At 50.4% G+C, this 23,472-nt stretch overlaps 1 protein-coding gene across 1 annotated transcript in view; it reads left to right on the top strand.

The window, feature by feature from the left end:
* LOC139397127 (cell adhesion molecule 4-like) overlaps positions 1-23,212 on the top strand; it is a 33,814-nt gene extending 10,602 nt beyond the window's left edge. Inside the window, exons 2-7 of the mRNA XM_071144001.1 lie at positions 4,764-4,910; positions 8,345-8,632; positions 9,800-9,961; positions 10,359-10,449; positions 11,909-12,081; positions 22,982-23,212. Coding sequence (XP_071000102.1) covers positions 4,764-4,910; positions 8,345-8,632; positions 9,800-9,961; positions 10,359-10,449; positions 11,909-12,081; positions 22,982-23,175 — 1,055 coding nt within the window. The 3' untranslated portion in view covers positions 23,176-23,212. The remainder of the gene's footprint in view (positions 1-4,763; positions 4,911-8,344; positions 8,633-9,799; positions 9,962-10,358; positions 10,450-11,908; positions 12,082-22,981) is intronic.
* Positions 23,213-23,472: the final 260 nt, after the last annotated feature.

The following is a 23,472-nucleotide window of genomic DNA, read 5'->3' as shown; positions in this document are numbered from 1 at the left end:
AGACAACCACAAACACAACCACAAACACAGCCACACTTCACCACAACCACACTTGACCACAACCACAAAGACAACCACAAACACAACCACAAACACAACCACAAACACAACCACACACACAACCACACACGACCACAAACACAACCACAATGACACACAAGCACAGACACACACACAACAACAACCACACACAAAACCACAAACACAACCAAACACAACCACACATGACCACACATGACCACAACCACAACTACACACAACCACACACCCAACCAAACACAACCAGAAACACAACCACACATGACCACACACACAACCACACACACAACAACAACCACACACACAACCACAAACACAACCAAACACACAACCACAAACACAACCAAACACTCAACCACACACAATCACAAACACAACCACAAACATAACCACACACGACCACAAACACAACCACACAGAACCACACACAACCACACACACAACCACACACAACCAAACACAGCAACAACCACAACCACAACCACAAACACAACCACAAACACAACCACAAACACAACCACACACGACCACAAACACAACCACACAGAACCACAAACAACCACAAACACAACCACACACAACCACAAACACAACCACACACGACCACAACCACAACCACACACGACCACAAACACAACCACACACACAACCACAAACAAAATCACAACCAAACACAACCACACACAACCACAAACACAACCACACAAACACAACCACACACGACCACAAACACAACCACACACACAAACACACACGACCACAAACACAACCACAATGACACACAAGCACAGACACAACACAACAACAACTCAACCACACACAATCACAAACACAACCACAACACAACCACACATGACCACAAACACAACCACACAGAACCACACACCCACAAACACAACCACAAACACAACCACACATGACCACACACACAACCACACACACAACAACAACCACACACACAACCACAAACACAACCAAACACACAACCACAACACAACCACACACGACACAACACAACCACACAGAACCACAACCAAACACAACCACCCACAACCGCAAACACAACCACAACGACACAACCACACCACACACCACAAACACAACCACACACAACCACAAACACAACCACAAACACAACCACACACAACCACAAACACAACCACACAAACACAACCACACACGACCACAAACACAAACACACAAACACAACCACACACGACCACAAACACAACCACAATGACACACAAGCACAGACACACACACAACAACAACCACACACACAACCACAAACACAACCAAACACAACCGCACATGACCACAACCACAACTACACACAACCACACACCCAACCAAACACAACCAGAAACACAACCACACATGACCACACACACAACCACACACACAACAACAACCACACACACAACCACAAACACAACCACACACACAACCACAAACAAAATCACAACCAAACACAACCACACACGACCACAAACACAACCACACACGACCACAAACACAACCACACACACAACCAAACACACAACCACAAACACAACCACACACAACCACAACACAAACACAACCCACAAACACAACCACACACGACCACAAACACAACCACAAACTGACACACAAGCACACACAACCACACACACAACCACAAACACAACCACACACAACCACAAACACAACCACACACAACTACACACGACCACAAACACAACCACACAAACACAACCACACACGACCACAAACACAACCACACAAACACAACCACACACGACCACAAACACAACCACACACACAGCTACATACACAACCACAAACACAACCACAAACACAACCACAAACAACCACAAACACAACCACCCACGACCACAACCACACACGACCACAAACACAACCACACACACAACCACAAACACAACCACAACCAAACACAACCACACACGACCACAAACACAACCACACAAAACACTATTTTGGTTAGGCCAGAGTGTGACTAGGGTGGGCATTCTAGTTTCTTTATTCCTATGTTTTCTATTTCTTTGTTTTTGGCCGAGTGTGGTTCCTAATCAGAGGCAGCTGTCTATCGTTGTCTCTGATTGGGAATCATACTTAGGCAGTCCTTTTTCCCTCTTTCATTTGTGGGTAGTTATTTTCTGTTTAGTGTCTGCACCTGACAGAACTGTTCGCTTTTTCGGTTTGTTACTTTGTTTGAGTGTTTTTGATATGAAATAAAGTCATGAACACTTACCACGCTGCGCTTTGGTCGACTCCTTCTGACGACGAGCGTGACACACACAAACACAACCACACACAACCACACACAACCAAACACAACCACCCACAACCGCCACAACCACAACCGCAAACACAACCACAACCACACACAACCACCCACAACCGCAAACACAACCACAACCACACACAACCACAAACACAACCACACACAACCAAACACAACCACCCACAACCGCAAACACAACCACACACAACCAAACACAACCACACACAACCACAAACACAACCACAACCACAAACACAACCACACACAACCACAACCACACACAACCACAACCACAACCAACCACAAACACAACCACAAACACAACCACACACGACCACAACCACAGACACAACCACAACCACAACAATGCACAAACACGACCACAACCACACACACAACTACCACACACACAACCACACACACAAGCACAAACACAACCAAACACAACCAGAAACACAAACACAACCACACACACAACCACACACAACCACAACCACACACACACTCGACCACAACCACAAACACAACCAAATAGACAGCCACACACACAACCACAACTACAACCACACACAACCACACACAACCACAAACACAACCACACACAACTACACACAACCAAACACAACCACCCACAACCGCAAACACAACCACACACAACCAAACACAACCACACACAACCACAACCACAAACACAACCACACACAACCACAACCACACACAACCACAACCACAACCAACCACAAACACAACCACAAACACAACCACACACGACCACAACCACAGACACAACCACAACCACAACAATGCACAAACACGACCACAACCACACACACAACTACCACACACACAACCACACACACAACCACAAACACAACCACACATGACCACAAACACAGCTACACACACAACCACAAACACAACCAAACACAACCAGAAACACAAACACAACCACACACACAACCACACACAACCACAACCACACACACACTCGACCACAACCACAAACACAACCAAATAGACAACCACACACACAAACCACAACCATACACACACACAACTACACTCACACACAACCACAAATACAACCACACAGACAACCACATCCACACACACAACCACAACCACACATACAATCACACACGCAACCACACACAACCACAACCACAGATGACCACAAACACAAACATAAACACAACCACACACACAACCAGACACAAGCCACCATGACATTACCATAATGTCAGTTCAAACTGCAATATACTAACTATACAGACAGGTGGCAAGGAGGCTGAACTACAAACTGTGTGTGTGTGTGTGCGTGTGTGCGTGTGTGTGTGTGTGTGTGTGTGTGTGTGTGTGTGTGTGTGTGTGTGTGTGTGTGTGTGTGTGTGTGTGTGTGTGTGTGTGTGTGTGTGTGTGTGTGTTCAACAGGTGTGAAGGGGTGCATACGTGTGTGAGCCGAGAGAGAAGGGTAGAATGTATGTAGGAGAAAGAGATCTCTGTGTGTGTAGTACTGCTGTTGGCCACTTAGCTTGTATGGTTTCCATCTGCCTCGTAGAGGAACCCACAGTCCAGTGTGTGGGTTGTGTTGCTACAGTATGTCAGTCTCTCGCTATTAGGACTGTGTTAGGCTAATGGCTGCTAATGATAATCATGAGAACAGTCCAACCACCAAGCTCATTTACCGCTCTCCCTGCCTGTGTCCATGTCAATTAATAACAGCATTTGTTTCTCTCTCTCTCTTCGTCACCATCTCTCTCTATCTCTGTTTCTATCTGTTTCTCTACATCTCTCCCACTCCTAATGCTCCTCAGAGCCATGTTATATGACTCTGCCACTACTATCCTTCAAAAAGCACACTAGTATTCATGAGTCATGACTACACCACAATATAATTAATGTATCTCACTTCTATGTATACTGACTGTCAATGGAGCAGAATCAATAGTTGTTTACTTGCTTTTCTGTGAATGTTGTGGTTTGTATTGAAGTGAGGTTGAAACTAAATGTCTCTCTGTCTCTCTCTCTCTCTCTCTCTGTCTCTCTCTCTCTCTCTCTCTGTCTGTCTCTGTCTCTCTCTGTCTCTCTCTCTCTCTGTCTCTCTCTCTCTCTCTTTATCTCTCTCTCTCTGTCTCTCTCTCTCTCTCTCTCTGTCTCTCTCTCTGTCTGTCTCTCTCTCTCTCTCTCTCTGTCTGTCTCTGTCTCTCTCTCTCTGTCTCTCTCTCTCTCTCTCTCTCTCTCTCTCTCTCTCTCTGTCTCTCTCTCTCTCTCTTTCTCTCTCTCTCTCTCTCTCTCTCTCTCTCTCTCTCTGTCTCTCTCTCTCTCTCTCTCTCTCTCTCTCTCTCTCTCTCTCTCTCTCTCTCTCTCTCTCTCTCTCTCTCTCTGTCTCTCTCTCTCTCTCTCTGTCTCTGTCTCTCTTTCTCTCTCTCTCTAGCGCGTTGCCAAGCGGTGCAGGCTGAGAATGTGACAGTGTTGGAGGGAGGCACGGCCCAGATCTCCTGTCGTCTGCAGAATTATGATGGCTCCATCGTGGTCATCCAGAACCCTCGCAGACAGACCCTCTTCTTCAACGGCACACGAGGTGTGTGTTTGTGTGTGTTTTGCATGTATATGTGTGTGTATTTAGTGTGTGTATGTTTATGTGTTTGTGTGTTCATGTATGTCTGTGAGAGAGAGAGACAGTGAGGTTTCAACATTCATCTCTGTGGTCAGGGTTTGAAAAACCAGTCAGCCCCAAGAAGCCACCAGATCAATGTGGTTATGAGGGAAGTCAACCTATTGAACCCATTAGCTGGCCTCTTTAAGTCAACCTATTGAACCCATTTTCTGGCCTCTTTAGTTTTAACAAGGTCTCATTTCATTATGGAGGAGTACATTCTAGGACTTCATTCATACTCCCCTCCCTACCTCATTACGCAATAACAACATGGATCAGACCTCTTCTGCCAGATGAAAGCAGTATATTGAAGCCTTCCGTCCAACTAGCCCTCCCTGTCAGATCAGGACTACCGGTTCACACTATTAAGTATTTAGTGCCGCTTGCTCCCTGGGGAGGAGAACCCTTTTTCCATCTGAAAGCATAATGGACCTTAACAAGACAGAGTCAGAGAGAGAAGGGGGGAGAGAGAGAAGGGGGGAGAGAGAGGTTAGGTATTGTAGGGTATGAGTTTACCTCTCTCTCACACTCTACTCTCTCTCACACACACACAGATGCACATACACACACACACACACACACACACACTGCAGGGCGATTCCAACCCATTACCATTAGTGCAGGGAGCAGGGTAACCCATGGTGTTTCTGGGAGCCCTCCGTGCTAAACCATTCCCCTCTATAACTGTAGAAAGGTCCTGCACTGTTAGGTAAAGGGAATGAGGCAATGAGCTGTCCAGCTACAGCACTAAACCAATGGGCTCTGATGAAGCTTGTGTCTCAGATGGCACACTATTCCCTTTATAGTGCACTACTTTAAACCAGGGGATCCGGTCCCCATAGAGATCTGGTCAATAGTAGTGAACTATATAGGGAATCGGGTGCCGTTATGGACACACACAAGGTCTTTTATTAGGCTGTCCAGCATAGAAACAGACTATAGGAACAGTAATAGACCTGTTCAAGAGGACTCTGTGGAGGACTCCCATCTATCTCCTCTAGCTCTGACTGCCTGTGGATCCCATCTATCTCCTCTAGCTCTGACTGCCTGGCATGCAAATGAACTAGGACAAAAGGTGAAATAGGACTTGAACAAAGCTGTGACATTTAGTTGCCATTTAGTGTTTTTCTGTCGGGAATCACTCTCACATTCAGGGAGCTTTGTGAAATAGTATTCTAAGGCAAATGTAGACTATTTTTCTCTCTGTCTACAATATATTCCTCTGTGTTTCACACAGACACACAACACACACGCACACACTAAACCTCTGATATAATGAATGATGCTGTGAAATGGTAGACTATTACACCAGGGAAGAGAGAAGGAATTCTCCCTCTGCAGAAGCAAACACAAAAGAGAAGGGAGAAAGGGACTAATAAGAAGAGAGGGAGATAGAGGAAAGAGAGGGAGATAGATGGAGGTAGAGAGGAAAGAGAGGGAGGTAGAGGGAGGTAGAGAGGAAAGAGAGGGAGGTAGAGAGGAAAGAGAGGGAGGTAGAGGGAGGTAGAGAGGAAAGAGAGGGAGATAGAGGGAGGTAGAGAGGAAAGAGAGGGAGATAGAGGGAGGTAGAGAGGACAGAGAGGGAGATAGAGGGAGGTAGAGAGGACAGAGAGGGAGATAGAGGGAGATAGAGAGGAAAGAGAGGGAGGAGAGGGAGGTAGAGGGAGGTAGAGAGGAAAGAGAGGGAGATAGAGGGAGGTAGAGAGGACAGAGAGGGAGATAGAGGGAGGTAGAGAGGACAGAGAGGGAGATAGAGGGAGGTAGAGAGGAAAGAGAGGGAGATAGAGGGAGATAGAGAGGAAAGAGAGGGAGATAGAGGGTGGTAGAGAGGAAAGAGAGGGAGATAGAGGGGTGTAGAGAGGAAAGAAAGGGAGAAAGAGGGTGGTAGAGAGGAAAAAGAGGGAGATAGAAGGAGGTAGAGAGGAAAGAGAGGGAGATAGAGGGAGGGAGTGAGGAAAGAGAGGGAGATAGAGAGGGAGATAAAGGGAGGTAGTGAGGAAAGAGAGGGAGATAGAGGGTGGTAGAGAGGAAAGAGAGGGAGAAAGAGAGGGCGGTAGAGAGGAAAGAGAGGGAGATAGAGGGCGGTAGAGAGGGAGGTAGAGAGGAAAGAGAGGGAGAAAGAGAGGGCGGTAGAGAGGAAGAGAGAGAGGAAGAGCGGGCGGTAGAGAGGAACGAGAGAGAGGAAGAGCGGGCGGTAGAGAGGAAAGAGAGGGCGGTAGAGAGGAACGAGAGAGAGGAAGAGCGGGCGGTAGAGAGGAACGAGAGAGACGAAGAGCGGGCGGTAGAGAGGAAGAGAGGGCGGTAGAGAGGAAAGAGAGGGCAGTAGAGAGGGAGGTAGAGAGGAAAGAGAGGGAGAAAGAGAGGACGGTAGAAAGGAAAGAGAGGGAGATAGAGGGCGGTAGAGAGGGAGGTAGAGAGGAAAGAGAGGGCGGTAGAGAGGAACGAGAGAGAGGAAGAGCGGGCGGTAGAGAGGAAAGAGAGGGAGAAAGAGAGGGAGGTAGAGAGGAAAGAGAGAGAGGAAGAGCGGGCGGTAGAGAGGAACGAGAGAGAGGAAGAGCGGGCGGTAGAGAGGAACGAGAGAGAGGAAGAGCGGGCGGTAGAGAGGAACGAGAGAGAGGAAGAGCGGGCGGTAGAGAGGAACGAGAGAGAGGAAGAGCGGGCGGTAGAGAGGAACGAGAGAGAGGAAGAGCGGGCGGTAGAGAGGAAAGAGAGGGAGAAAGAGAGGGCGGTAGAGAGGAAAGAGAGGGAGAAAGAGAGGGCGGTAGAGAGGAACGAGAGAGAGGAAGAGCGGGCGGTAGAGAGGAAAGAGAGGGAGAAAGAGAGGGCGGTAGAGAGGAACGAGAGAGAGGAAGAGCGGGCGGTAGAGAGGAAAGAGAGAGGCTGTGCAGTCAGTCAGTCGATACAAAGTAGGTTTGGGGAAGTTTATGAGACAATGGCCATTGAGTCCCTGTCACACTCTGACGGTTATTAGCATTATTTGTTATTATCATGATTTTCTCACAATAGATGTTTCCCTTTCTCTGACCTCAAAAGAAACAGTTTTGCTATCCTATGTCCGTTCTCTCGGTTCTCTCTCTTCTCACTGCCTCTGTGGTTCTTATGATACTATGGCCTTGGTCAGGAGGTCACAGTGGATTGTTAGATTAACTATGTTTAATTCTTCTTCTCCTCCTTCACTATCCCCCTTTCAATTCCTCTATTCACTCTCCTCCTTGTTACTCCCCCGGTCCTCTTTTCTTTTGGCCTTGCTTTTCTTTCCATATATTTATGTGTTTATCTCCAATTGTGGTTTTCCTATTGTGTCTTGACCCCCCGCCCCGATGCTGTCTGTCTCCCTGTCTCCCTCCTTCCCTCCCCAGCGTTGAAGGACGACCGTTTCCAGATGGTTCTCTTCACTCCCCGTCTGGTGCGCATCACCCTCACCAACGTGAGCGTGTCGGACGAGGGCGGCTACTTCTGCCAGCTCTACACCGACGACACCCACCACCAAGTGGCCACGCTGTCCGTGTCCGTCCCTCCCGACACCCCCACGGTGGAGGTGAAGCAGGAGGCCGTGGAGGGGGGCGAGGTGGAGCTCACCTGCCTGTCGCCGCGCAGCAAGCCCCCCGCCACGCTGCGCTGGATCAGGGACCGCCGGGAGATACCAGGTCTGTCCATCCTTTGAAGATCTATCACTATGTCCCTCTGTCATTCTATCTATCAGTATCTGTCTGTCTGACTCTGTCTTTGTTCAGTCATACCTCTCTCTCTGCCTCTCTCTCTCTCTGTTCACTTCCTGCATTCCCTATCTATCCGCCTGCCTGTTCCTGTGTCAGTCTATCCATCTATCTTTCTCAAACTCCATCATACTCTCTCCTTTTCTGTCCAGCCTTCTACCTACCTCCCTCTTTACTCCCCATCTGATAAGACTTCCATCCAGCTATCACTCTGATCACTCTGTTTACCATGTTATCTGTCCTTCTGTCCATCTCTTTCTGTCTGTGTGTCTGTCCCGCTGTTTACCCTCTGTCTGTCCTGTTATACCCTCCACCTCTCTCTTTTTTCTCTCTCACTCCCATCCCGTCTCTCCATCTTAATCTCTAACTCAGCACGTCTCTGTGCCCTTACACTTTGTCCTTTCCCTCACTCTTCTTCTCTTCATCCCGTCTTCCTCTCCTCCCCCTCTTCCTCTTCTCTCTCTCTCTGTCTCCTCCTTTCATGCCGTGTTCACAAAGATGTCTGTCCCCTGATGTGACAAGGTTACGTAGGAAGCGGCGTGGGCTGATGCGTGGGGCCCACAGCAGACAGCCCAGTTTTCTGTTCTGCTCTGTAGTGCTGTGGAGCGGGCCCTGCCCTGAGTCAAATACAGTGTGACATTAAAGGTTAGGCTCCAGATCCTGACGGATAGAATGTCTCAGTAATTAAGACAGTATCTCCCTGCCCTCATCTCATGCTTCAATTGGGCCTGCTTCAGTTCACTCAGCTGAAATAATTGAAAACTCAGCATGGTGTTAGTTATTGTCATATTTTCACAGACTCATATTACGTGACCTCAGTTTTGGCCACCACCATCCCTCCTCTTCCTCCTCCTCACCTTCCGCTGCCTCATTTGGAGTCTTTTAAAATATTTTTAATCGCATCTCACGCTCTCTTTATCTTCCTTTTATGTTTGAGCCTGTCCAGATCCCTCTCTCCTCTTCTCCTTGTCATCAATCATGCCCGTCTCACTCTCTCCATGTGTCCTTCTCCCTTCTCTCTTCTCTCTTTCACCAGCGCCTTTTCCTTCTTTCCTCGTCCTCTGTCTGATGTGCTCCCTCCCTCCCTCCCTTCTCTAGGTGTGGTGTCCCAGCAGGAAAATGGGAAGACAGTGAGTGTGTCCAACACCATCCGTCTCCCTGTGGAGAGAAAAGACAACGGGGCAGCGGTCAGCTGTGAGGCATCCCACCCCGCCCTGGGGGGGCAGAAGAGGGTCCGCCACTACCGCCTCGACGTCCACTGTGAGTGACTGGTCAGCCACCGAGGGTTACCATGGCAGCACACTGAAGCTGTATCACCGTCATTTCTGATGGTCACGACTCATTTGTGTTTGGTGTCTGGGGTGGTCAACCCTTCTGTTGTAAATTACTTATCAACTCACCATTTCTGAGTTTGATCAGCATTTTTCTTCCCTTTAGATCTGCGTAATGAGTGTCGCTGCCAAACTGTTGCTGCTTAAATGGCCCTGCATGGCTTTCACAGCAACACGTATGAATACCTCCTCAGATGTGTCTGTTCACTGCAGCCATTAACAAAGCAGCAGCTGTTTCACCCTGAGGGATGTTATGATAACAGAACCGCCAACCGTCACTCTTGATTGGTTACCATGGTAACCATTCCTTCCTCCTCTCTCCCCAGTTGCCCCCACAGTGAGGATCATCCCTCCCCCTGGCATCCTCCGAGAGGGAGACTCTCTCAGCCTCACCTGCTCCATCACTGGAAACCCACTGTGAGTGTGTGTGTGTGTGTGTGTGTGTGTGTGTGTGTGTGTGTGTGTGTGTGTGTGTGTGTGTGTGTGTGTGTGTGTGTGTGTGTGTGTGTGTGTGTGTGTGTGTGTGTGTGTGTGTGTGTGTGTGTGTGTGTGTGTGTGTGTGTGTGTGATGAGATTGTTTGATTGGCTTGTGCATTTGCTGTGTATGTATACTGTGCTCACACTACAGCTGTTTGGAGTTGAGACATTCTCTGGATAAAGTGTCTGAGGAGGCTGTAACAAGCCCCTTGTTAGACACTGTGATGTGTTTGTTGTGCATGTGTGTTTCTGAGGCAACTGAAGCCTCTTCATTAAGCTCTATAAAAACTGGTTTGTGTGTGTGTGTGCTTGTGTGTGTGATTATTTTTGTGTGTGTGTTTGCTTGTTTGTTTGTTTGTGTGTGTGGTGAGTAGCCATAGTAAGCCATAGTAAAGCCCCACAATAAAGCCAGGCTGAGGAGCCAGTATGTGTGGCCCAGTGAGGATCAGTAACAGCCTTGCTGGGGACAGTGACATGAGAGATGTGGCTGTGGTGATCGATCCACTGGACTGCCCCTGCCTCATCTCACGCTGGAGTGACCTCACCACACTCTCCTTAACACCTCCGGTACCCCCATCACTCTCAGGCCCCGGACAAACTTCCTGTTAACCGTTCATCACCAATTCATTACACTGCCTGTCTTTGTTGGAGGGGTGTGTTTATTAAAGTGTGTGTATGTGCATGCGTGTGTGTGTGTGTGTGTGGATGAGCTGGGGGATTTAATTAGATGCTTCCTGAGGGATTAGGGTGTAGATGAGCTGGGATTGTAATCTTGCCAGGGTGGAATGAGAGGGACAGCCAGCACAGCACAGGGGATGCACACACACACAGGGCTTTGTGTGAGATTGTGTGGTGTGTGTTCGTTGTTTCATGTAATCCAATAATCTTTTGTCTCAGTCGCCTTCTGTCTCACTTTTCTTTTGTCTTTTGTGTCTCCTCTTTCTTTCCATCCTCCTGTCTGCCTCTGCCTCTCCCTCTCTCATCTCTCCCCCATAAATCGCTGTCTACCTCCTTCCCTGGCTCTCTCCTCCCATGTCCCGCTTTTCCTCTCTCCATCTGACACAACATCTTTCTTTGCTCCCTCTCCTCTCCTTCTCTCTCTCTGTCCATAAATCTCCCCAATTCTTTTCTGTCATGCTGTCTTCCTCTCCCTTGGTCTAATTTAAAATCTCTCTCACTCCCTCCTCACCTTTTATTTCCCATAACCTCCCTCTCCCTCCACCTCTGTCTTATTTTTATACTGTATTATCTTTTCTCTCTTTCTTCTCACTATCCCCTCTTGCTCCCCTTGTTTCTCCCCCACTCTATCTAATTTCACTTACTCTTTCCACTTCCTCTTCTTTCTCTCTTTCACTCTCTTCTTTCCCTCGCTCTCTCTCCCTCCTCTCTCTCTCTGCAGGCCTAGAGATGTCCAGTGGACTAGGATTAATGACACCTTACCTGAGAGGGCGGAGATCTCTGGCCCCACCCTCCAGGTGTCCCGTCTCAGCCAATCACACAACGGGACCTACCTGTGTCAGGCGCAGAACAACTACGGCCGTGCCGCCGACCACTACACGCTGCTGGTGTACGGTGAGCCACCGTCGCCATGACAACCACTGCCTTGCGGCGTATCCTCCGAATCCATTCACCGTCCAATCCTATTTGAATGAGACACCAGAAGCGTATCACAGACACAGATGTAGACATCAAAAGCGTGAGCCACTTCATCAGTTGTTTATGCTTCACAGATGTGCGAGGGGCATAGGGGGTCGGGCTAGGGGTTGAGTTGAGTTGTTAACTCAGCATCTGTAGTCAGTATAGTCAGTGTACCACATGGCTGTGGCCCCCTAGTGGTTACTCCTGTCAGTGCAGCCTTCACATCTGACAGCTGAAGATCAGAGAGAGGGTAGGAGGAGGAGAAAGAGGGGGGTTGTTGCGTAACATTTTAGGTTGCCTTAGGCTGCGCCCCCTCATCATCCCCCCTACTCCCCCCTTCCCCTCCTCCCTTAATTCCCTGCCTCCTTACCATCTCCTGAGCAGTGGCAGCAGGTGGCAGGAGCGGCAGGCGTCAAACAACACTCTAAGTATCCTCCGTTGAGAGAGGAGCCAGAGCATCTTGCCAGAGCAGCCATCGTCAGCCACCACCAGAGCTAAAGCCACACTCTCTCTCTCACTGTGCAACACAAGTTACGCATGCCTGGCTTTGAAGTACGTCCACGCTTCAAGAAAATGCCCTTCTCTTCCTTGGTCTCTATTGTCTGTCTCCTAGAATGGTTCTTCTTCCTTGGTCTCTATCGCCTGTCTCCTAGAATGATTCTTCTTCCTTGGTCGCTATTGTCTGTCTCCTAGAATGATTCTTCTTCCTTGGTCGCTATTGTCTGTCTCCTAGAATGATTCTTCCTTGGTCTCTATTGTCTGTCTCCTAGAATGATTCTTCCTTGGTCTCTATTGTCTGTCTCCTAGAATGATTCTTCCTTGGTCTCTATTGTCTGTCTCCTAGAATGATTCTTCTTCCTTGGTCTCTATTGTCTGTCTCCTAGAATGATTCTTCCTTGGTCTCTATGTCTGTCTCCTAGAATGATTCTTCCTTGGTCTCTATCGTCTGTCTCCTAGAATGGTTCTTCTTCCTTGGTCTCTATCGCCTGTCTTCTAGAATGATTCTTCTTCCTTGGTCGCTATTGTCTGTCTCCTAGAATGATTCTTCCTTGGTCTCTATTGTCTGTCTCCTAGAATGATTCTTCCTTGGTCTCTATTGTCTGTCTTCTAGAATGATTCTTCTTCCTTGGTCTCTATTGTCTGTCTCCTAGAATGATTCTTCCTTGGTCTCTATGTCTGTCTCCTAGAATGATTCTTCCTTGGTCTCTATCGTCTGTCTCCTAGAATGGTTCTTCTTCCTTGGTCTCTATCGCCTGTCTCCTAGAATGGTTCTTCTTCCTTGGTCTCTATCGTCTGTCTCCTAGAATGGTTCTTCTTCCTTGGTCTCTATCGCCTGTCTCCTAGAATGGTTCTTCTTCCTTGGTCTCTCTCGTCTGTCTCCTAGAATGGTTCTTCTTCCTTGGTCTCTATCGTCTGTCTCCTAGAATGATTCTTCCTTGGTCTCTATCGTCTGTCTCTTAGAATGGTTCTTCTTCCTTGGTCTCTATCGCCTGTCTCCTAGAATGGTTCTTCTTCCTTGGTCTCTATCGCCTGTCTCCTAGAATGGTTCTTCTTCCTTGGTCTCTATCGCCTGTCTCCTAGAATGATTCTTCTTCCTTGGTCTCTATTGTCTGTCTCCTAGAATGATTCTTCCTTGGTCTCTATTGTCTGTCTCCTAGAATGATTCTTCCTTGGTCTCTATTGTCTGTCTCCTAGAATGATTCTTCCTTGGTCTCTATTGTCTGTCTCCTAGAATGATTCTTCCTTGGTCTCTATTGTCTGTCTCCTAGAATAATTCTTCCTTGGTCTCTATCGTCTGTCTCCTAGAATGGTTCTTCTTCCTTGGTCTCTATCGCCTGTCTCCTAGAATGGTTCTTCTTCCTTGGTCTCTATCGTCTGTCTCCTAGAATGGTTCTTCTTCCTTGGTCTCTATCGCCTGTCTCCTAGAATGGTTCTTCTTCCTTGGTCTCTCTCGTCTGTCTCCTAGAATGGTTCTTCTTCCTTGGTCTCTATCGTCTGTCTCCTAGAATGATTCTTCCTTGGTCTCTATCGTCTGTCTCTTAGAATGGTTCTTCTTCCTTGGTCTCTATCGCCTGTCTCCTAGAATGGTTCTTCTTTCTTGGTCTCTATCGTCTGTCTCCTAGAATGGTTCTTCTTCCTTGGTCTCTATCGCCTGTCTCCTAGAATGGTTCTTCTTCCTTGGTCTCTATTGTCTGTCTCCTAGAATGGTTCTTCTTCCTTGGTCTCTATCGTCTGTCTCCTAGAATGATTCTTCCTTGGTCTCTATCGTCTGTCTCTTAGAATGGTTCTTCTTCCTTGGTCTCTATCGTCCGTCTCCTAGAATGGTCCTTCTTTTTCTGTCTCTTCGTTCTTTCTTCTTCTTGTTTTTATGTTTCCCTTCCTCTCTCTCTGTCAACCAATCCTATTTGTTCTTTCTTTCTCTACCCTCTTTCCTCCTGTTTTTCTCTTCTATATATCTTTCCCATACTCCTTCTCTCTAAATGTCTATATATCTTATCCTCTCTTTGTTCTCCCCCCCCCTCTCTGCTTTCTCACCTTCTCAGTAGTTTGCCCTCTTTTCTGCGTGTACTGTAGTTCAGAGCTCCCTGGAGGGTTCATGTCTTGTCGAGTCCAAGAGGGACAGAGAGAGGGGCAGAGAGAGGGGCAGAGAGAGGGGCAGAGAGAGGGACAGAGAGAGGGGCAGAGAGAGGGGCAGAGAGAGGGACAGAGAGAGGGGCAGAGAGAGGGGCAGAGAGAGGGGCAGAGAGAGGGCCAGAGAGAGGGGCAGAGAGAGGGACAGAGAGAGGGACAGAGAGAGGGGCAGAGAGAGGGGCAGAGAGAGGGACAGAGAGAGGGGCAGAGGAAGCAGGGAGAGAGATGTCGAAGCCAGGTTAGTGTTCAGTTAGGGGCTTGCCCAAGTTGGATTAGCCACGCTTGCCCCTGGAAATCCCAAGGTGAACTGGGGTGGGGTCGCCTGACAGGGCAGGGCTTTATGGCGATGATGAGTCAGCTAAAACAGCTCATTATGACAGTTCTGAAAAACGAGCCCTCTCCCCCTCACACTGTCAACCAGCTACCAGAGTTATCTAGTGTCTGATGTGGCCATGAAGCGAAAAATCAGGACAAATCGGAGGCCAATTTGTTGCAGAAGCTTTTCGCTTTTCGAGGCTGGGTGATGCTTTGAAAAGCAGAGAGAGAGTGAGAGGTTGGTGAGTCTCTGCCGAGCCAGGCCCAATGCCGGAAAATCTTTATTCAGCAGGTTTAAGTGTGTGTGTGTGTGTGTGTGTGTGTGTGCGTGTGTGTGTGCGCGTGTGCGTGTGTGTGTGCGCGTGCATGTGGTGGGATGGCGTGGTGGTGGTGTGGTGGGATGGGTTGGCGTGGTGGTGGTGTGGTGGGATTGGATGGCGTGGATCTGGTGTGGTGGGATGGCGTTGTGGTGGGTTGGTGGTGGTGTTGCTGGTGGAGCTCAGAGGAGAATGTTACTGATTGTCTCTGCAAAGCCCTGGGGGTCTGCTTACAGTATGTCATTCAACTGAGCTGCTGTGATGAAATGGATTGCTGTAAGCCAATAAAGCCCATTAGAATTGAATTGCATGAGAGAGTGTTGGAGATGGAGGGAGGGAGGGAGGGAGAGAGAGAGAGAGAGAGATGGGAGAAAAGAGAAGGCTAGAGGGATAGATGGAGAGATATAGTTGTGATTTGGGGGAAGATGAGTGCAGTGGTTAGGGTAATGAGGTAAGTCACTAATTAGGTGGAATAAATTATACCTCTATTTAATGAATGACTAAAGAAAAAGAGAGAGAGGTGAGAGAGAGGGTGGGAGGTTAGGAGAGGGGGAGGGAGGGAGGTTAGGAGAGGGGGAGGGAGTGGGGTTAGGAGAGGGGGAGGGAGGGAGGTTAGGAGAGGGGGAGGGAGGGAGGTTAGGAGAGGGGGAGGGAGGGAGGTTAGGAGAGGGGGAGGGAGTGGGGTTAGGAGAGGGGGAGGGAGGGAGGTTAGGAGAGGGGGAGGGAGGGATGTTAGGAGAGGGGGAGGGAGGGAGGGAGGTTAGGAGAGGGGGAGGGAGGGAGGTTAGGAGAGGGGGAGGGAGGGAGGTTAGGAGAGGGGGAGGGAGGGAGGTTAGGAGAGGGGGAGGGAGGGAGGTTAGGAGAGGGGGAGGGAGGGAGGTTAGGAGAGGGGGAGGGAGTGGGGTTAGGAGAGGGGGAGGGAGGGAGGTTAGGAGAGGGGGAGGGAGGGATGTTAGGAGAGGGGGAGGGAGTGGGGTTAGGAGAGGGGGAGGGAGGGAGGTTAGGAGAGGGGGAGGGAGGGAGGTTAGGAGAGGGGGAGGGAGGGAGGTTAGGAGAGGGGGAGGGAGTGGGGTTAGGAGAGGGGGAGGGAGGGAGGTTAGGAGAGGGGGAGGGAGGGATGTTAGGAGAGGGGGAGGGAGTGGGGTTAGGAGAGGGGGAGGGAGTGGGGTTAGGAGAGGGGGAGGGAGGGAGGTTAGGAGAGGGGAGGGAGGGATGTTAGGAGACGGGGAGGGAGGGAGGGAGGTTAGGAGAGGGGGAGGGAGGGAGGTTAGGAGAGGGGGAGGGTGGGAGGTTAGGAGAGGGGGAGGGAGGGAGGTTAGGAGAGGGGGAGGGAGTGGGGTTAGGAGAGGGGGAGGGAGGGAGGTTAGGAGAGGGGGAGGGAGGGATGTTAGGAGAGGGGGAGGGAGGGAGGGAGGGAGGTTAGGAGAGGGGGAGGGAGGGAGGTTAGGAGAGGGGGAGGGTGGGAGGTTAGGAGAGGGGGAGGGAGGGAGGTTAGGAGAGGGGGAGGGAGTGGGGTTAGGAGAGGGGGAGGGAGGGAGGTTAGGAGAGGGGGAGGGAGGGATGTTAGGAGAGGGGGAGGGAGGGTGGTTAGGAGAGGGAGGGGGTTGGGAGGGAGGGAGGGAGGTTAGGAGAGGGGAGGCAGGGAGTATAGGAGAGGGGGAGGGAGGGTGGTTAGGAGAGGGGGAGGGGGGTGGTTAGGAGAGGGGGAGGGAGGGGGGTTAGGAGAGGGGAATGGAGGGGGTTGGGAGGGGAGGGTTAGGAGAGGGGGAGGGAGGGGGGTTAGGAGAGGGGAGGGGGGGTTTGGAGGTGAGGAGGGGGGGTTAGGAGAGGGAGGGAGGGAGGGGGGTTAGGAGAGGGAGGGAGGGAGGGAGGGAGGGAGGGAGGGAGGGAGGGAGGGAGGGAGGGAGGGGGGTTAGGAGAGGGAGGGAGGGAGGGAGGGGGGTTAGGAGAGGGGGAGGGAGGGGGGGTTAGGAGAGGGGGAGGGAGGGAGGGTTAGGAGAGGGGGGGAGGGGGGTTAGGAGAGGGGGAGGGAGGGGGGGTTAGGAGAGGGAGGGAGGGAGGGGGGTTAGGAGAGGGGGAGGGAGGGGGGTTAGGAGAGGGAGGGAGGGAGGGAGGGAGGGAGGGAGGGAGGGAGGGAGGGAGGGAGGGAGGGAGTGGGGTTCGGAGAGGGTGAGGGAGGGGGGTTAGGAGAGGGTGAGGGAGAAAGGGGAGGGACAGAGTAAAGATTAGGTGAAAAACCTGAATCCCAGGTAGTGTATTCCCCCTTGTGGCTCTGCACAGTCTTCTAATGACAGTGAGAAAGTCAATGTAGTGTAGGCTGTGACCAAATCAATGTGGAGCAGCGGTAAGGGACGAGGCCTTCTGACCAGCGGCTAGATGACATTTAACCTTGTGTTGTGAGTGACGCATAGCTTACTACAGCACCGGAACAGAAAAACACACAGAAACAGGGAATGAGACGGGGAGGGAGGGAGGGAGGTTAGGAGAGGGGGAGGGAGGGAGGTTAGGAGAGGGGGAGGGTGGGAGGTTAGGAGAGGGGGAGGGAGGGAGGTTAGGAGAGGGGGAGGGAGTGGGGTTAGGAGAGGGGGAGGGAGGGAGGTTAGGAGAGGGGGAGGGAGGGATGTTAGGAGAGGGGGAGGGAGGGAGGGAGGTTAGGAGAGGGGGAGGGAGGGAGGTTAGGAGAGGGGGAGGGTGGGAGGTTAGGAGAGGGGGAGGGAGGGAGGTTAGGAGAGGGGGAGGGAGTGGGGTTAGGAGAGGGGGAGCGAGGGAGGTTAGGAGAGGGGGAGGGAGGGATGTTAGGAGAGGGGGAGGGAGGGAGGTTAGGAGAGGGAGGGGGTTGGGAGGGAGGGAGGGAGGTTAGGAGAGGGGAGGCAGGGAGTATAGGAGAGGGGGAGGGAGGGTGGTTAGGAGAGGGGGAGGGGGGTGGTTAGGAGAGGGGGAGGGAGGGGGGTTAGGAGAGGGGAATGGAGGGGGTTGGGAGGGGAGGGTTAGGAGAGGGGGAGGGAGGGGGGTTAGGAGAGGGGAGGGGGGGTTTGGAGGTGAGGAGGGAGGGAGGGAGGGAGGGAGGGAGGGAGGGAGGGAGGGAGGGGGGTTAGGAGAGGGAGGGAGGGAGGGAGGGGGGTTAGGAGAGGGGGAGGGAGGGGGGGTTAGGAGAGGGGGAGGGAGGGAGGGTTAGGAGAGGGGGGGGGGGGGTTAGGAGAGGGGGAGGGAGGGGGGGGTTAGGAGAGGGAGGGAGGGAGGGAGGGAGGGAGGGAGGGAGGGAGGGAGGGAGGGAGGGAGGGAGGGAGGAAGGGAGGGAGGGAGTGGGGTTAGGAGAGGGTGAGGGAGGGGGGTTAGGAGAGGGTGAGGGAGAAAGGGGAGGGACAGAGTAAAGATTAGGTGAAAAACCTGAATCCCAGGTAGTGTATTCCCCCTTGTGGCTCTGCACAGTCTTCTAATGACAGTGAGAAAGTCAATGTAGTGTAGGCTGTGACCAAATCAATGTGGAGCAGCGGTAAGGGACGAGGCCTTCTGACCAGCGGCTAGATGACATTTAACCTTGTGTTGTGAGTGACGCATAGCTTACTACAGCACCGGAACAGAAAAACACACAGAAACAGGGAATGTTCAATCATACGTGAGTGTTTTATCTCTCTAGTTTAAGGAATGATATTTGAGAGAAACATCGTTATCAACAACTTCAACATGCAAATGGGAAAACAGCTGTGAATATAGGTGTCTGAGTGGCGAGCGTACAGAATAACAATATGATAGGAGAATGTCTGGCGGTGTGCTGACTGGCTGTACAGCCGCATAGTAAATCAGCTTTAGAGAGAGAGAGAGTGCTCATAGAGGAATGGAATAAGAAAAGGAACAAGGGAATGTGGAAGCAGAATGGAAGAGTGCGTGGGAGAGAGGAGAGTGATTAAGGTTGAGGAGGATCGCCTGAGGGAAAGAAGGGAGATTTGAGTAGAGAGAGGAGAGGATGATGGAGGAGAGAGGAGGTAGAGAGAATGAAAGAGAGAAATGGAGAGAAGTCATTATTTATGTCTTCCAAGAATGTAGTTTTGACGGTCAAGAGATATGAATCGGTGTACAACTAATTAGCCGACTGACCCTGCTCATTAATCCCTCAGCCTCAGGTGAGACACACACACACACACACACACACACACACACACACACACACACACACACACACACATACTCACATACTGACCCATTCCTTAGTGAACTCTTTCTCTCACAGCCAAAGAACCATTTTAAGTTCTAGATAGTACCTTTTTTTCTAAGAGTGAACTCTCTACCTGTCTCTCTGACTCACATGTATGCCTACCTGTCTCTCTGACTCACATGTATGCCTACCTGTCTCTCTGACTCACATGTATGCCTACCTGTCTCTCTGACTCACATGTATGCATACCTGTCTATCTGACTCACATGTATGCCTACCTGTCTCTCTGACTCACATGTATGCCTACCTGTCTCTCTGACTCACATGTATGCCTACCTGTCTCTCTGACTCACATGTATGCCTACCTGTCTCTCTGACTCACATGTATGCCTACCTGTCTCTCTGACTCACATGTATGCCTACCTGTCTCTCTGACTCACATGTATGCCTACCTGTCTCTCTGACTCACATGTATGCATACCTGTCTCTCTGACTCACATGTATGCATACCTGTCTCTCTGACTCACATGTATGCCTACCTGTCTCTCTGACTCACATGTATGCCTACCTGTCTCTCTGACTCACATGTATGCCTACCTGTCTCTCTGACTCACATGTATGCCTACCTGTCTCTCTGACTCACATGTATGCATACCCGTCTCTCTGACTCACATGTATGACTACCTGTCTCTCTGACTCACATGTATGCCTACCTGTCTCTCTGACTCACATGTATGCCTACCTGTCTCTCTGACTCACATGTATGCCTACCTGTCTCTCTGACTCACATGTATGCCTACCCACATGGACGCCACAAGACACACACTTGTGTCTTGCATAAGTGACAGGAAGGCTGAGGTTGGACGCTGACGGGATAGAGGGAGGATGTGGACGAGTGAATGAAGGCAGGCTGAAAGGAAGAGGAGAGGAGGAGGAGGAGGAGGAGAGAGGGTGAGGGTTATGCTGACGTAAAAGGAGTGGCAGAGGAAGAAGAGATGGAGGATCTCAGGGCCAGAGGAAGAAGAGATGGAGGATCTCAGGGCCAGAGGAAGAAGAGATGGAGGATCTCAGGGCCAGAGGAAGAAGAGATGGAGGATCTCAGGGCCAGAGGAAGAAGAGATGGAGGATCTCAGGGCCAGAGGAAGAAGAAATGGAGGATCTCAGGGCCAGAGGGTGAAGAGGGAGAGAGGGAGAGCAGACGGAAGAGTAGTTACCAATAAATTACCCTAGAACGAGGCGTGTGTTTGTGTGTGAGTGAGTGAGTTAGTGAGTGTGTGTGTGCGTGCTTGTGCGTGTGCGTGGCTCGTGAGAGAGAGAGAGAGAGACACACGGTGGTTCAATGAAACAGATCTCTACTGCACCCTGCTGTTTCAAATGGACAATTTGATGAAGTGTTTCACACACACTCACACACACGCGCCGTGCTCACAGCCTCTCACTCAATCCAACTGTCTCAGTCACTTAAAACCACTGTCTCTCTCAACAGGCATTTTACCTTACCATTGTGTCAGTATCCAATCTATTGTCTCATATTGAATGTGTCTGTCCCAACACAACGCACATTGTTCCACAGAGAATGCTTCCATCAAACACAATGTCTTCTGTCTCCCTAGCTACTGAGTCATAGACAATGTGTCTATGGTAGAAAATACGTCTGCATCCCAACCATTGTCTTATAGTGAATGTGTCGATGTCATTTGCCAGTGTCTGTCTCCCTAGCTACTAGTCTATAGAAATGGTATAGTAGATCATATGTCTGTAGTAACCATACCATCTAGAACAGTGGTCACCAACCTTTTCTGACTCCGATTATTTTATATTTTTTACCACTTTTTTGGGTGGTATCCAATTGGTAGTTACAGTCTTGTCCCATCGCTGCAACTCCCGTACGGACTCGTGAGAGGCGAAGGTCCGAAACACAACCCAGCCAAGCCGCACTGCTTCTTGAGGCAATGCCCGCTTAACCCGGAAGCCAGCCACACCAATGTGTTAGAGGAAACACCATACACCTGGTCAGAGCGCATTGCGCCCGGCCCGCCACAGGAGTCGCTAGTGCTCTCCCTCCCTCTGCTCTCCCGCTCTCCCTCCCTCCGCTCTCCCTCCTTCTGCTCTCCCTCCCTCCGCTCTCCCTCCCTCCTCTCTCCCTCCCTCCGCTCTCCCTCCCTCCGCTCTCGCCCCCTCCACTGAGAAGATGACAGTCTTCCAGAGATAACTCAAGTCGCACTGCATTATTTCTGCCTCATGCACCAATTCATGTTGTTACTCCTATGTCCAGAGAATGTGAAATATTCCTTGATATTAAAAAAGACACAAGCCACTAATAATAACAATGGAAGCTTATTGGAACACTTCTATACTCATTCATTGCTGCTGCAGTGCTGGTTGTGGCAGGAGTGGAAGTAGGGAGAATGCACATTTTATGGCATATAAAAGTGTTGAACAGTGTTGACAGTGCTGAATAACAACTTAAAACATGAACTTGCTCATAAAAACAGCAGCTCTTTGCTGTATTCGTTGAGTCTCTCTCTTGTTGTGGTTTTGAAAGTCTTGAAATCTCACTGTATCAACTTTGCTGTGCGTTCGAGGTTACTTTTTACAGTCTATGGCTCGAGGAAACTGCAGACACAGTTATCTGAGCTATCTGATTGGCCAGTGGTAGGCCTATCGGTGTACTTGATAAGTTCTCTGGGCCTGCCGGGTAGGTGGAGTTATACCTGCAGACACATGACATGGTTGAAAATACCTTCCCGGCGCTAGGGCTGCTGAATCAAGTGCACCTACTGACAACAGTGCAAAACAAAGGCTTTATCATTGTTTTTTTTACAAAAAACATTGCTGGGGCCTCCCGGGTGGCGCAGTGGTTAAGGGCACTGTACTGCAGCGCCAGCTGTGCCACCAGAGACTCTAGGTTCGCGCTCAGGCTCTGGCCGCGACCAGGAGGTCCGTGGGGCGACGCACAATTGGCCTAGCATCGTCCGGGTTAGGGAGGGTTTGGCTGGTGGGGAAATCCTTGTCTCATCGCGCACCAGCGACTCCTGTGGCGGGCCGGGCGCAGTGCACGCTAACCAAGGGTTGGAGGGCGCTGTGTTAAGAAGCAGTGCGGCTTGGTTGGGTTGTGTATCGGAGGACGCATGACTTTCAACCTTCGTCTCTCCCGAGCCCGTAAGGGGGTAGCGATGAGACAAGATAGTAGCTACTAAAACAATCGGATACCATGAAATTGGGGAGAAAAGGGGGTAAAATAAAATAATAAATAAATAAAATAAAAAACATTGCTGATCGACCTGGAATGCCTTGGAGATCGACCAGTCGATGGCGATCAACCGATTGGTGACCACTGATCTAGAACCTGTCTTTCATAGATAACTATGATTGTCTTGTAGAGAATAGTGTGTTACCCTTGCCTTGTCTGTTGTAGAGAATGTGTCTGTCACTACCATGGTACTTCCCACCTCCCATCATGCCACCTCCCACCCAACCACCCTCCTCCTAACCCCCAGCTACGCACCGGACCCCCGAGGTAACGTACAGCCCTCCCTCATCCTTAACACACTCCTCCTCTCCATCTCTCCATCCTTCTCTTCCTTCATGGTCACAATCACCGCCTCTTAGCAGCTCTTCTCCTCCTCTCCATCTCTCCATCCTTCCCTTCCTTCATGGTCACAATCACCGCCTCTTAACAGCTCTTCTCCTCCTCTCCATCTCTCCATCCTTCCCTTCCTTCATGGTCACAATCACTGCCTCTTAGCAGCTCTTCTCCTCCTCTCCATCTCTCCATCCTTCCCTTCCTTCATGGTCACAATCACCGCCTCTTAACAGCTCTTCTCCTCCTCTCCATCTCTCCATCCTTCCCTTCCTTCATGGTCACAATCACTGCCTCTTAGCAGCTCTTCTCCTCCTCTCCATCTC

Source organism: Oncorhynchus clarkii, unplaced genomic scaffold (genome assembly GCF_045791955.1).
Source record: "Oncorhynchus clarkii lewisi isolate Uvic-CL-2024 unplaced genomic scaffold, UVic_Ocla_1.0 unplaced_contig_7073_pilon_pilon, whole genome shotgun sequence".
In the NCBI taxonomy this organism is placed as follows: Eukaryota; Metazoa; Chordata; class Actinopteri; order Salmoniformes; family Salmonidae; genus Oncorhynchus; species Oncorhynchus clarkii.
This window is presented reverse-complemented; position numbering and strand designations above follow the sequence as displayed.